This window comes from Hemitrygon akajei, chromosome 2, assembly GCF_048418815.1.
Source record: "Hemitrygon akajei chromosome 2, sHemAka1.3, whole genome shotgun sequence".
NCBI classification, from domain to species: domain Eukaryota; kingdom Metazoa; phylum Chordata; class Chondrichthyes; order Myliobatiformes; family Dasyatidae; genus Hemitrygon; species Hemitrygon akajei.
This window is the reverse complement of record NC_133125.1, coordinates 72,373,383-72,388,388: the sequence shown is the minus strand read 5'-3', so window position 1 is coordinate 72,388,388 and position 15,006 is coordinate 72,373,383. Positions and strand designations below refer to the sequence as shown.

Sequence of the window (15,006 nt, the reverse complement as noted above, 5' to 3'; positions counted from 1 at the left end):
TACAAGATCTGTGGTGCACAAAGGCTGTTGTAAATCTCTTCAAGAAGAAGAGAAGAGCTTACAAAAGGTTCAAAAAACTAGGAAATAATATGATTCTAGAAGAATATAAGGCTAGCAGGAAGGAGCTTAAGAAGGAAATTAGGAGAGCCAGAAGGGGCTATGAGAAGGCCTTGGCAGACAGGATTAAGGAAAACCCCAAGGCGTTCTACAAGTATGTGATGAGCAAAAGGATAAGACATGAAAAAATAGGGCCTATCAAGTGTGACAGTGGGGAAGTGTGTATGGAACCGGAGAAAATAGCGGAGGTACATAACGAATACTTTGCTTCAGTATTCACTACGGAAAAGGATCTTGGCGATTGCAGAGATGATTTGCAGTGGACTGAAAAGCTTGAGAATATCATTATTAAGAAAGAGGATGTTCTGGAGCTTTTGGAAAGCATCATGTTGGATAAGTCACTGGGACAGGATGAGATGTACCCCAGGCTACTGTTGGAAGCAAGGAAGGAGATTGCTGAGTCTCTGGCAATGATCTTTGCATCATCATTGAGGACGAGAGAGGTTCTGGAGGATTGGAGAGTTGAGGATGCAGTTCTCTTGTTCAATAAAGGGAGTAGGAATAGCCCGGGAAATTATAGGCCAATGAGTCCTACTGCAGTGGTTGGTAAGTTGATGGAGAAGATCCTGAGAGGCTGGATTTATGAACATTTGGAGAGGCATAGTCAGCATGGCTTTGTCAAAGGCAGGCCGTGCCTTACAAGCCTGATAGAATTATTTGAGGAGATGTAGTGTATATGGATTTTAGCAAGGCATTTGATAATGTACCCCATGCAAGACTTATTGGGAAAGTAAGGAGCATGGGATCCAAGGGGACATTGCTTTGTGGATCCAAAACTGGCTTATCCAAGGAAGGCAAAGAGTGGTTGTAGGTGGGTCATATTCTGCACGGAGGCCAGTGACCAGTGGTGTGCCTCAGGGATCTGTTCTGGGACCCATACTCTTTATGATTTTTATGAATGACCTGGATGAGGAAGTGGAGGGATGGGTTAGTAAATTTGCTGATGACACAAAGGGTGGAGGGCTGTCAGAGGTTACAACAGGGCATTGATAGGATGCAAAACTGGGCTGAGAAGTGGCAGATGGAGTTCAACCCAGGTAAGTGTGAAGTGGTTCATTTTGTTAGGTCAAATATGATGGCAGAATAAAGTATTAATGGTAAGACTCTTGACATTGTGGCGGATGAGAGAGATCTTGGGGTCTGAGTCAATAGGACATTCAAAGCTGCTACGCAGGTTGACTCTAGCTAAGAAGGTATACGGTGCATTGGCCTTCATCAACCGTGGGATTGAGTTTTAAGAGCCGAGAGGTTAAGCTACAGCTATATAGGACCCTGGTAGACCAAGAGTACTATGCTCAGTTCTGGTCACCTCACTACAGGAAGGATGTGGAAACCATAGAAAGGGTGCAGAGGAGATTTACAAGGATGTTGCCTAGATTGGGGAGCATGTCTTATAAGAATAGGTTGAGTGAACTCAGTCTTTTCTCCTTGGAGCGATGGAGAATGAGAGGTGTACAAGATAATGAGAGCCATTGATTGTGTGGATAGTCAGAGGCTTTTCCCCAGGACTGAAATGGCTAGCACAAGAAGGCATAGTTTTAAGGTGCTTGGAAATAGATACAGAGGAGATGTCAGGGGTAAGTTTTTTGCACAGAGAGTGGTGAGTGCATGGAACGGGCTGCTGGTGGCGGTGTTGGAGGCAGAAATGATAGGGACTTTTAAGAGACCCCTAGTTGGCTGCATGGAGCTTAGAAAAATAGAGATCTATGGGTAAACCTAGGTAGTTCTATGGTAGGGACATGTTCAGCACAGCTTTGTGGGCCAAAAGGCCTGTATTGTGCTGTATGTTTTCTATGTTTCTATATAGATGATGCACAATAATGGTCCCAGCACTGATCCATGCCACACACTATTAGTCACAGGTCTCCAGTCAGAGAAACAACCCTCTACAAACACTCTCTAGCTTCTCCCGCAAAGCAAATGTCTAATCCAATTTACTACCTCATCCTGAATGCCAAATGACTAAGCCTTCTTGGCAGCCTCCCATGTGGGAGCTTGCAAAATGCCTTGCCTTCACCAGCTATGTAGACATCATCCACAGCCTTGCTTTCATCAGCTTTCCTGGTAACTTCCTCGGAAAACTCTATAAAATTGGTTAGACATGACCTACCACACATGAAGCCATGCTGATTACACCTGACTGTCCATGTCTATCCTAATATTCATATGTCTGGTCTCTTAGAATAACTTCCAAATCAGAGTCAATATATGAATTTTCAAATATAGGTTTGATTAGCTCTGTTTATGTACCTTTGTATGAGATTATCTCAGGTAGGGTAAATGATTCATTCAGAATCTATTTTTTTTAAAAAATCACAAAGAATTGCATGACTTATTTCTGTCCAGTAACCTAATCTGGAACTTGGACACACAGATTGGTTGGTAATATGAACTGCCGTGGTGGAATCATTTCTCAGCAAGGGAACAGTTGCAATGTAATTTAAAGAAGTGGATCATATGGGTGAAATCAGATGAAGTGCAAATGAAAAAAATACAGACATCACAGTAGATAAACTTTACTGAAAATTATCAACTTTGTTGGACTTTAAGATTTTAGTAATTATTTTCTTTATCTTCCTTCTAAAGAGTCTGCAGAATACCAAGTGGATGATGAGAGTCTTATACAGCTTCTAAAAGGCCTATGCCTGAAACACTTGGGTCGATTTTTACAAGCTGAACTTTGCTTCAATCAAGTCATACAAAAGTAAGTTGGCTTACTGATGCACCTTCTGGTGGTTTAAGTTCACTGCTAAAAGTATTGAAGATGAAGGAACATCAGTTGGTTTAATAAATAGTTAGAAAATGTTATGATGAATGTGAGTAAGTGAGGAGAATGTGAGTTCAGTGATGCTGATGTTGAGGTACATCCTCGAATGTGCTGGGACACATCACCAATGATGATATAACCTGTAGTCGTTGGGTGTTTTTGGTTTTTCAACATCAGACAATGTTGCCCAGGTGACCAAGCAAGGATTGATCAGACCACGGCTTGTGTCCGGCAGCATTCGTCAACGGGTCACACCTCTTGATCCACAGCCATCTTGCTCAGCAGCCTCTGCGACAGTCCTGATGGCTGTTTTCTTTGCAGCCCCTGTAATGCCAAGCAGAGAGTTGGTTCTGCATAGCAAGCAGCCTCCTCTATAGGCTCGCATCGTGCCTTCCATCCCTGTCTCTGGGACTGCTCTACCAGCTCCTGGTACTTGGCCTTCTTTCGCTCGAACGCTTCCTCAGGCAGGTCTTCACACAGTTTTACTGTGACCATCTGCTTTGAGGTCCCTAACAATGACCATGTCAGGCCTCTGATTTTGTGATGAAGTCAGGGAACTTCAGTTGTTTGCCAAGATTGACTTTCAGTTGCCAGTCAGTCACCAAGGTGAACAAGTCTGCTAGTGATCTGGGCTGAGGCTGTGGTGGGTCTCCACCTTTGACAAAGGCAATGGGCTTTCTGGGTTGGCCTTCAACACTGCAGAAATTTAGCTAGTTTAGACCTTTTAACAAAGTGGTTGAGCAGCTGCTTGTCCAGGCAATTTCCATAAGATAAATGTCATATGAGGCAATGTAATTATGTGCATTGGAGTAGATCTGGTTTAAGATGTCATTACTGAAGGTGTGTGACAGTTTACAAGTGGTTCAAAAGCAAATAAGTTCAATTAAAAACATTACCAATAACATTTTCTGTGAAGTAAATTCTGGTAAATAACAAAAGGCAAACAATGAAGGGGTGAGCGAATTCCAGAAATGTGCCTGGTTGGTGCACTGCAAAATCGGCACACTTGGAGCTTGAGCTGTGCTTGTTGGAGTGAACGATTCGGAGAGGAGGAGATGAGGCAGAGAAGTTCCGATGTCCGTCCAACTAACCCGGGTACGAGGGAGGATTGCTGTAAGCACCAAGCCGATTTGGAGAGGTCGAGAACAGCTTCTTCAGCAGCAAAAACTAGGCCAGAAGCGAATCACTGGGCGGCATGTTCTAGGCCCGGAATGATTTGCTGCAGCTGAGCCCAGGTCCTAATGCAAGGCATGACTCGCTGTTCGGAAAATTTAAACCCTGGCCCAGATAGACTGGAAAAAGCAGGGTGTCGAGAGTCAAAAGAGCACTGAGCCAATTTGGAGAGGTTGAGAATGGCTTCTTCGGCAGCAAAATCTAGGCCCGAAGTGAATCGCTGGACTGAGTGTTCTAGGCCTGGAGCAATTCGCCACAGCAGAGCCTGGGTTCTAATGCAAGGTACGATTGACTGTTCAGACAATTTAAACGCTAACCCAGATAGACTGGCGGCTCCTGTCTCTGTGATGCTGAGGCAGTGAGATTGCCTCGGCTGCTGTGCTTCATGTATGTGAACTTTGTGGCAGTTTACCATCTGATGCACCATCAATAACTCTCAGAGACGTGAGGCGAGATAGGCTTTTATTAGCTGGAAGAAAACACTGTCAGCAGCAAGAGACCATCACACAACATCCTGGAGACTGAGGGAGGAGCAGTGCCTCCAATCGCCTTTATACAGGGGTCTGTGGGAGGAGCCACAGGAGCAGTCAGCAGGGGTGGGGGGGCGTGTCCAGACAGGTATATGTAGTTCACCACATTCACCCCCACTTTGTTTTAGAAGAGAGTCCCCATGGGGCGAAGATTCTTACAAGTATATTTACAGGTTAAGTCTATCAGGTGGTCGAACCTGTCGCTGCGATCTACGTAGTACTGGCGGTGATGGCACCGGTGCCGGTGGTGATTGCACCAGAGACGGTGGTTGTGCTGGTTCTGGCCTGACTTGAGGTGTCAGCCCATTAGGCGTCAGTGATCACTCATGCGTGTGCGAGGCGCCCGGTATGGGAGTGTCGTGAGGAGTCTGTGTAGGGCTTAGTGTGCACGGTGTCAGGTGGGTATACACCCCGGTGGGTACGGGATTCATAGTCACTGTGGAGTGTTCGGGGTAGGGGTCTGGTGCTCCTGCGGGCGCCAGGTCGCGGACGGAGACCGTGTCCTCCCGCCCATCAGGTAAGACCACGTAGGCATGCCGGGGGTTCGCATGTAGTAGGTGAACCCTCTCAACCAGCGGGGAGTATTTATTGCTCCTCGCATGTTTCCAGAGCAGCACTGGCCCTGGGGACGTCAGCCAAGCCGGTAGGGTGGTCCCAGTGGCAGACTTCCTGGGAAAAGAAAAGAGGCGCTCATGAGGGGTGGCATTGGTGGATGTGCATAACAGGGAGCAGATGGAGTGGAGTGCCTCGGGGAGGACCTCCTGCCAGCGAGAGACCGGCAACCCCTTTGACTTAAGGGCTAAAAGTGTGGCTTTCCACACTGTGGCATTCTCCCTCTCCACCTGTCCATTTCCCCGGGGATTATAGCTCGTGGTCCTACTAGTAGCAATGCCCCTAGCCAGCGGGTACTGGCGCAGCTCGTCACTCATAAAGGAGGACACTCTATCACTGTGGATATAGCAGGGATATCCGAACAGAGTGAAGAGCTGGCGCAGGGCTTTTATGACGGACGTGGCAGTGGTGTCGGGGCAGGGGATGGCAAAGGGGAACCGCGAGTACTCGTCGATTATGTTGAGAAAGTAGACATTGCGGTCTGTGGAGGGAACGGGGCCCTTAAAGTCAACACTCAGTCGCTCAAAGGGGTGGGTGGCCTTGATAAGTTGCACCTTTTCAGGACGGTAGAAGTGCGGTTTGCACTCAGCACAGACTTGGCAGTCCCTGGTCATCGTCCTGATGTCCTCAAGGGAGTAAGGCAGGTTCCGGGCTTTCACGAAATGGTAAAATCGGGTGAACCCCGGGTGGCAAAGATCTGCATAGAGGGCGTATAGCTGGTCGAGCTGTGCACTGGCACACGCTCCCCGGGATAGGGCATCAGAGGGCTCATTGCGCCTTCCAGGCTATCATAGTTGTAGGTGGAAAGTTCTATTCTCCACCGCAAAATTTTATCATTTTTGATTTTGCCCCGCTGTTGGTTGCTAAACATGAACGCAACTGAGCGCTGGTCAGTCAGCAAGGTGAACCTTTTGCCGGAAAGTTCTATTCTCCACCGCAAAATTTTATCATTTTTGATTTTGCCCCGCTGTTGGTTGCTAAACATGAACGCAACTGAGCGCTGGTCAGTCAGCAAGGTGAACCTTTTGCCGGCGAGATAGTGCCTCCAGTGCCTAATAGCTTCCACTATGGCCTGGGCTTCTTTCTCCACCGCAGAGTGCCGTATTTCAGGGCCTTGAAGGGTACGAGCGAAGAATGCTACTGGCCTGCCTGCCTGATTGATTAAGCGTAGCAGCCAGCGCAAAGTTGGAGGCGTCACTCTCTACTTGGAAGGGAATGGTCTCGTCCACCGCATGCATCGTTGCTTTGGCAATGTCCCCTTTAATGCGGCTGAAGGCCACACGGGCCTCGGCTGAGAGGGGAAATGTGGTGGACTTGACCAGGGGGCGGGCCTTGTCTGCGTAATGAGGGACCCATTGGGCGTAATAGGAAAAGAAGCCCAGGCACCGTCTGAGGGCTCTGAGGGTGGTGGGAAGAGGGAGTTCTAACAGGGGGCGTATACGGTCGGAATCAGGGCCAATGAACCCATTCTGCACGACATACCCAAGGATAGCGAGTCGGGTGGTTCCGAACACACACTTATCCCTGTTATAGGTAAGGTTCAGAGCTTTGGCCACTTGGAAAAATCATTGGAGGTTGGTGTCGTGATCCTGCCAGTCATGACTGCAGATGGTGATGTTATCCAGATATGGAAATGTGGCCTTCAGTTGGCACTGGTCCACCATCCGGTCCATTTCCCTCTGGAAGACAGAGACACCATTCGTGACACAGAAGGGGACGCGCAGGAAGTGATAGAGCCTGTCGCCCGCCTCGAAGGCGGTGTAGGGGCAGTCCTCCGGGCGGATGGGGAGCTGGTGGTAAGCGGATTTCAGATCTATGGTCGAGTACACCTTGTACTGAGCTATCTGGTTGACCATATCCGCGATGCGGGGTAGGGGGTACGTGTCAAGCTGCGTGAACCTATTGATGGTCTGGCTATAGTCCATGACCGTCCTATTTTTCTGCCTGGTCCGAACAACAACCACCTGGGCCCTCCAAGGACTTGTGCTTGGCTCAATGATCCCCTCCCTGAGCAGCCGCTGCACCTCTGACTGAATGAAGACCCTGTCCCCCGCGCTGTACCTCCTGCTTTTAGTTGCCACAGGTTTACAGTCGGGGGTCAGGTTGGCGAACAGCGGTGGGGGAGGGATCTTGAGGGTGGAGAGGCTGCAAGTGGTGTCAGTAGCGCAGCTGTCGGCATGGTGCTGGGTGGGATGTGTTGGTCGGTGTGTGTGTGTGGTCAGTAGCGGGGTATATGACGAAGTCCCACAAAACTGAGGATTCCTGACAGTGAGTGGTGGGAGGGGCCCATCATATGCCATAGTCACACTTTTTAGGTGGCTCTGGAAGTCCAGCCCCAATAGCACAGGCGCACACAGTTGAGGCATGACCAGTAGCGCAAAGTCCCGATATTCTGTGCCCTGCACCACCAATGTCACTACACAACCCCCCCCCCCCCGGATGTCTATGGAATGCGACCCAGAAGCCATAGTGACCCTCTGGCTTACCGGCTGTGTCACAAGTCCGCAGTGTTGCACCGTGTCCGGGTGAATAAAACTCTCAGTGCTGCCCATGTCAAACAGGCAGTTAGTCCTGTGCCCCTCCACCAGGATGTCCATCATTGACCTTGCAAGCTGGTGTGGGGCGCTTTGGTCGAGGGTTACGGAGGCCAGAGTTGAATCGCCGTCTTGGTAAGCACCCGTGGGTTGGAAGCGGGGCGAGGTGGCGCCGACAAAGATGGCGGCCCCCATGCCTTGCACGAGGCAGGCAGGCAAGATGGCGGCGACCAAGCTGGCAGTCCCCATGCCTTGCACACGGCACTGCTCGACCCCGCTCATGGTTTAGATTTACAGACCTTGGCAAAATGGCCCTTCTTTCCGCAGCTGGAGCAGGTAGCTTCTCGGGCCGGGCAGTGTTTTCGGGGGTGCTTTTCAAGTCCGCAGAAGTAACACTGCGCGGACTTGCGACTGGCAGCAGCTGTGGTCGCTTCGCCGGAGGGTTGCGGGGAGTTCATGGACTCACGAGTGGCAGCAACTGTGGTCGATTCGCCGGCTGGTGGCAGGGTCTGCCGCGTCCACGGGGGAGATTGCACGGCTGGACAGCGTCAGCATTGTGCAGAGCAGCCTCCAGCGTGTCGGCCAGCTCGGTCGCCGAATGTAAGGTAAGATTGGTGTTTTCCAGCAGCCGCTGGCGCACGTACACTGACCTGATCCCCGTAACGAAGGCGTCTCGTACCAGGAGCTCCGCATGCTGTTCTGCCGTCTGTCCCCTGCAGTCGCAGGCCTGCACGAGTGTCTGTAGGGCTCGGACAAACTCAGCGCTCGACTCTCCGGCCCGCTGCCGCCACATCGCTAAGCGAAGTCTTGCATAGACAGTGTTCACCGGCCGCAGGTACTGTCTTTTGAGGGCGTCCAGTGCCCCTTGGTAGGTCGGCAGGTCCCTGATAAGGGAGTATACCTTCGGACTGACCTTGGAGAGGAGGATTTTGTGTATGATAGCAGGCTCAATCACAGGAATCTCTTCCAAGTATGATTGGAAGCATGCAAGCCAGAGTTCAAAGGCAAAAGCTGCTTCTGGGGCTTAAGGATCAATGTCCAATTTTTCTGGACGTAAAATACTTTCCATGTTTTAAAATTCCAGCTAATAAAATTGATGCACTATCAATAACTCTCAGAGACGCGAGGCGAGATAGGCTTTTATTAGCTGGAAGAAAGCACTGTCAGCAGCAAGAGACCATCACACAACATCCTGGAGACTGAGGGAGGAGCAGTGCCTCCAATCGCCTTTATACAGGGGTCAGTGGGAGGAGCCACAGGAGCAGTCAGCGGGGGGGGGGGGGGGGGGGGGCATGTCCAGACAGGTATATGTAGTTCACCACACCATCCTAATATGATGAACTTAATATTGAGGCTTTGGGCCTACTCTGGAGTACTCTGGGGATTTTGATCTAAAGACTCACTTTGGTTCTGAGTGCTGTCATTGTTGCCTGCTTCTATTGTTTGCATAATCTATGTTTTTATTCTCTCTCTCTCTGCTTTTGGAGTTGGGCTTTATTTTGTTTTAATCGGGTTCTTTCAGGTTTCCTGTTTTGCGGCTGCTTGTGAGCAGACAAATTTCAAGTTTGTAGAATTTATATTCTTTGATAATAAATGTACTTTGATTTGCGTAACGTTTTTAACAGGTTTAATGCCATCAAAGATCATCCTAATTCTTCATATTGAATAATCCATCCAACACCCCTCCTGTAGTGGCAGCATAGAGAGGGAATAATCCCATGGCATCTGATAAAACGAAAACAAATGCCGTGCATTATCAAAAATCAAAGCTAAAGTAACTGGCTGTTACTTTAAACATTCCACTCCAGATTTATCTCTGGTGTTATTAAAGCTAATGCCAAGGACATGCAAGTCCAGAACTGGCTTGTATTTATAGATAAAGCAGGTGGACCTCTCCCCTCCCTAGTGGATATGGTGAAGAAAACGAATGTGACTAAAGAGGAATATGCATCTGCAGATACACCATTGCTATGAATTACAGTTTTAGTGTCAGAGCAAATACAGTGCAGCAGGTTGGATTGACTGCTCACTGCAATGTTAACAGCAATTTCTCAGACATGCTCAGTGTGCTGGGTTGTACTTGGTAATTTCTTGTGTACATAATCTGCATGCTTTTGAATGGGAGCAGTGTGAAGAAAGTTGGATGCTGAAATACAAGGAGTCAGCATCTGGGGTTGTCATGGAGAATGGAATACTAGTCTTTGTGGATCTTTGAGATAACTCCTTTTTTTTATTAATAGTGAGAAGAGGATAAGATATGACCATTACTTGGTGCCATATGCTCACTATGAAATGGGAATGTTATACAAAGGGCAAGGAGAGTGGGAGAAAGCAAAAAAGTGCATTGAAACTGCAAAGTGAGTATCACAATTAAATTTGATTTCTTTACCAGAAGTTGAACCGGATCTTAACTTTCACTTTGGCTTTTAACCAGTAATTTAAATAATAAATAATTTACCGGTCTTTAACATTAAAATAAGCAATTTAACAAAAGTTAATTGCAATATCAACATGATATTAATGCATTGAGCTTTTTTATCCTTGGTCAGAATGCCCCTTATCTGATTTGGCCATTTGCTCTGGGAATGGGAGAGAACTTGTTTTAACATATCACTTCTCAGGATCTGAGGATGTTGCCAGTGAGGCATTCATAGAGAGTGGTTCCTCTTTTTTAAAGTAAGCAACATAGCAACATAGCAAAAGGAGAAATGAGATGAGCATCAGATCAGTTGTTTTACTAACGCTGTTTAAAAGATAAATATTTCCTTAAAGCTAGGGAGAACTTCCCTATTTTTCTTCAAATTGTGCTATGAGATTTTTCACCGTATTCTGAACAATGGAAACAACTCCATCTCATTCAAACCAGCTTCTCTGGTTGTGTATCACCAAACATGAATGAAATCTCTTTCCCAGCAGCACTCTATATTTCAGTCTTTGTTAATCTGCCATGTTATTTGGGAATATACCTTGACACCATTATAGCTGATGATGATAGATTGATGCCTGTCATATGACAATAGACAATAGGTGCAGAAGTAGACTATTCGGCCCTTCGAGCCTGCACCGCCATTTTGAGATCATGGCTGATCATCTACTATCAATACCCGGTTCCTGCCTTGTCCCCATATCCCTTGATTCCCCTATCCATAAGATACCTATCTAGCTCCTTCTTGAAAGCATCCAGAGAATTGGCCTCCACTACCTTCCGAGGCAGTGCATTCCAGACCCCCACAACTCTCTGGGAGAAGAAGTTTTTCCTTAACTCTGTCCTAAATGACCTACCCCTTATTCTCAAACCATGCCCTCTGGTACTGGACTCTCCCAGCATCTGGAACATATTTCCTGCCTCTATCTTGTCCAATCCCTTAATAATCTTATATGTTTCAATCAGATCCCCTCTCAATCTCCTTAATTCCAGCGTGTACAAGCCCAGTCTCTCTAACCTCTCTGCGTAAGACAGTCCAGACATCCCAGGAATTAACCTCGTGAATCTACGCTGCACTTCCTCTACAGCCAGGATGTCCTTCCTTAACCCTGGAGACCAAAACTGTACACAATACTCCAGGTGTGGTCTCACCAGGGCTCTGTACAAATGCAAGAGGATTTCCTTGCTCTTGTACTCAATTCCCTTTGTAATAAAGGCCAACATTCCATTAGCCTTCTTCACTGCCTGCTGCACTTGCTCATTCACCTTCAGTGACTGATGAACGAGGACTCCTAGATCTCTTTGTATTTCTCCCTTACCTAACTCTACATCGTTCAGATAATAATCTGCCTTCCTGTTCTTACTCCCAAAGTGGATAACCTCACACTTATTCACATTAAACATCATCTGCCAAGTATCTGCCCTCTCACCCAGCCTATCCAAGTCACCCTGAATTCTCCTAACATCCTCATCACCTGTCACACTGCCACCCAGCTTAGTATCATCAGCAGATTTGCTGATGTTATTCTCAATGCCTTCATCTAAATCGTTGACGTAAATTGTAAACAGCTGTGGTCCCAATACCGAGCCCTGTGGCACCCCACTATTCACCACCTGCCATTCCGAGAAACACCCATTCACCGCTCATGATACTCACTGATTCAGAATTAAACAGCATAGAATCAGGTCCATCATCCCAACTCACCCATGACAACCAAGATGCCTATCTATGCTAATCCAGTTTGGCCCAGATGACTGTAACCTGATAGGCATCTTGGTTGTCCAAATATCTATGGTGATCATTGTATCATTGTAATTGTACCTGCTTCCACTACCTCCTCTTACAGCTTGTTCCATTCTCTGTCCCCTTTAAATCTTTCCCCTCAGAAATGCCATTAGCTCAGTCTCCTTCCCTTGAGGGAATTCAGCCTATCCAATTTTTCTTAATAATTCAAGCCCTTCAGTCCAGACACCATTCCTGTTCATCTCTTCTGCACTCTCTCTAGCTTAATCACATCCTTCCTATTGTGTGCTGATCAGAACTGTGCATACATAGCACTCTAAGTGCAGAAAGCAACAGTGTGTATAATTGCATAATGTTGTCCATATTTCTACACTCAGTGCCTTGGCCAAAGCACATCTTCTTCAGCACTCAGTCTACCTTCAGGGATCAACTGCATGTAGAGTACTTGTACCCCAAGGCTCTGATTTTCAGTTAAACTCTGCAGGGCCTGCCAATCACTGTGTATGTGCAGCTTTGTTCAACTTCCCGAAATGCATCACTCTGCACTTGACTGACTTCAATACCAATTTCACTTGCTTTTTACCATTGCCCACCCTCTCATCTGGTGTGATTTAAAAACATCAGATTTGTTGATATGGACAGCAGTGAATAAGGTAGTCTAGGGTTATAACCGAATTTAGGATTGGCAGAAGGAATTTAACTTGGAGTATTAGAAATGGTTAAGTGGTTATGTACACTGACCAGAGCAAAGGCCTTGATTACTGACAACATCCTGTTGTATCAAGTGTCAAGTGCTATATGTGTATAGCAATGTCGATTTTGATTCCTTTGAGATTTTCTTCACAGCCCCAAACTAAGCTGAACATACAGTAAAGTCTGAGTATCAAGTGTGATATTTGGCTGAAAAACTGTCTAGTTACAGATGAAATCCTTCAGTGGTTATCAAGCAATTTGTCACATTAAATGCAAAAAGCAGTGTCCATCGCCAAAAAAGCAAACAGTGTCCATCACCAAATTTGACAAATGCACTTCTAAATCCATGATCCCAGTGAGTTTCACACCATCAGTTTCATTGTTTCCCTGTTTAACTGGACAGACTTGCAGCACATTGCAATTTTAATGCTTTTTATTAATTATTATCTTACTTTATACAAATGACCATGAGAAAGTGTGAGCAGTCTGATCGCACTAAGGTAGAATTAGACCACAAGATATAGGAGCAGAATTAGGCCACTTGGCCCATTAGTTTGGATATAAGTTATAATGTATTGATAGTGTTCTTATATTCTACAGGAATAACTACAAGGACTACTCCATGGAATCTAGATTACATTTTCGGATCCATGCTGCAATGAACAGTTTAAATACCTCATTCCTTGATCATCCCTGAAGTCTGTTACAATAAATAAGTGCTCTGTACAGGTTGGGATAGATGAGAAAAATCACAGAATGGAACAAAATAAGGATGCTATTATTTGATAGAGTATTTGAAAATAGTAAAATTTTTCCTTTATTCTTGTCTTATAAATTATCCAGGCATTTTTCTACAGTGCTGTAAAATATGTCAAGTTCTAAATGGTGTTGATTAAATATAAGATAAAGATTTGCTGATTTAAAAGAAAGCATTTGTTTCCACTTGAACATTACTAGGGCAATTGCTGGTGCAATAAATATATTTAATAGTGTAGGCTGTTTATATTTATTTTTAATTTCTTTTAATGAATGAAAGCTTGCAACCACAATGAGTGAATAGCCTCAGATGTTTGATATTCAAAATAAAAGCAGGAAGAAGTTTGCACTTAAAAATGTTTTGACAGTGGAAGAGTGCTAGCTGTAATTGGGTATTGAGAGTCACAATAGATTTACTTGTTCAGTGCTTGCCACATATTCAGCCTATTCCAGTGAGGAATGGACAATCATTACCTGAAACATAATCAAGTGTTGATGCATGACATTTCAATAATAATGTTCAGTAGACAACAAAAGAAATCATATTTTCATCTGGGCATATACACGCTTTTAAAATGGTTTACACTTGAGAGCTCATGATTACTTGGTCCAATGCCATAATGACAAATCATCACTACTGTAAGGACTAATAAGGACGTATCTCCAGCTCACTTCAGCAAGCAGAGTTTGAGGATAGCACACATAATAGGTGAACATAATAGGGCCAGCTGAATAAACACAACTCTTTTCAGTGCTGTAAAAGAATTCAGATACAAACTTCATATAATTCATTAATGTGAAAACCTAATAGCTTACTTTCTTCAAGAAAAAAGCAGAAGACTTGAGAATAAAATTGGGAAACAAAATGAAACAGCTATATCTGTAAACTTTTTAAGTTTATTGATGGAGTCAATACAAAATCTATTCTATTAGGAAAGAATTTTGTCATCAAATGGCACCACATGACCATCAAAGGGGAAATGATGATTTCACAAAGCTGGGATTTGCTGGACAGCTGAGTTTTTACACGGGGTATAATTTCCCGCATTTAGGTCTCTTTTACAAAGAGAATTTAGAAATAAAAATCTACAGGAACACATTAGTATAATCATCAGCAACGCAGCACAAGTCTTACGCATGTGGTGATTTACTATAACATTAAACTGTGCACAACTTATTATTGATATTTTATATATGTATCAATGTAGAACCTGTAACTGAAATACTGTTGAAATGCAGTTCTCTGAGCATTGCATTAGATAATTGATTTCTCCCAATGCTTAACTGTGCATGTTTACAGCCCCTCTATGTTAGAAAGACATCTGTATTCTCAGTAAATAGGTAATAAGCTACAGATCAATTTTTTTTTCAAATTTCTTTTATACTTAGTTTGATAGTTATTTCCTGGTTTTATTCAACTTGTATTTCATAAAGTTGGAGCTAAGAAAGAATAATTTTGTGATACTTTAAATAATTTCAAGTATTTTGATGACAAAATAAGTTCTAGTATTGGTCTAGTATTGGTGTCCTGCACTGGAAAATGGAGCTGGATGGAAAATGAAATCAGCTGTAGGGCACTCATTGAGCGTAGGATATCAAATCATTTAGGAGAAGAACAGGCTGTTTGGCCTATCGTGTGTGTACAAACTGTGATG

At 45.3% G+C, this 15,006-nt stretch overlaps 1 protein-coding gene across 4 annotated transcripts in view; it reads left to right on the top strand.

Moving 5' to 3' along the window:
- Positions 1-13,587, top strand: part of ttc39b (tetratricopeptide repeat domain 39B) — a 288,093-nt gene extending 274,506 nt beyond the window's left edge. For all 4 annotated transcript variants that reach the window (XM_073024732.1, XM_073024722.1, XM_073024741.1 and 1 more), the window contains 3 exons: positions 2,704-2,821; positions 9,974-10,090; positions 13,196-13,587. In XM_073024732.1, the coding sequence (XP_072880833.1) occupies positions 2,704-2,821; positions 9,974-10,090; positions 13,196-13,292 (332 nt within the window). In that variant the 3' untranslated portion in view covers positions 13,293-13,587. The remainder of the gene's footprint in view (positions 1-2,703; positions 2,822-9,973; positions 10,091-13,195) is intronic.
- The last annotated feature ends 1,419 nt before the right edge of the window (positions 13,588-15,006 follow it).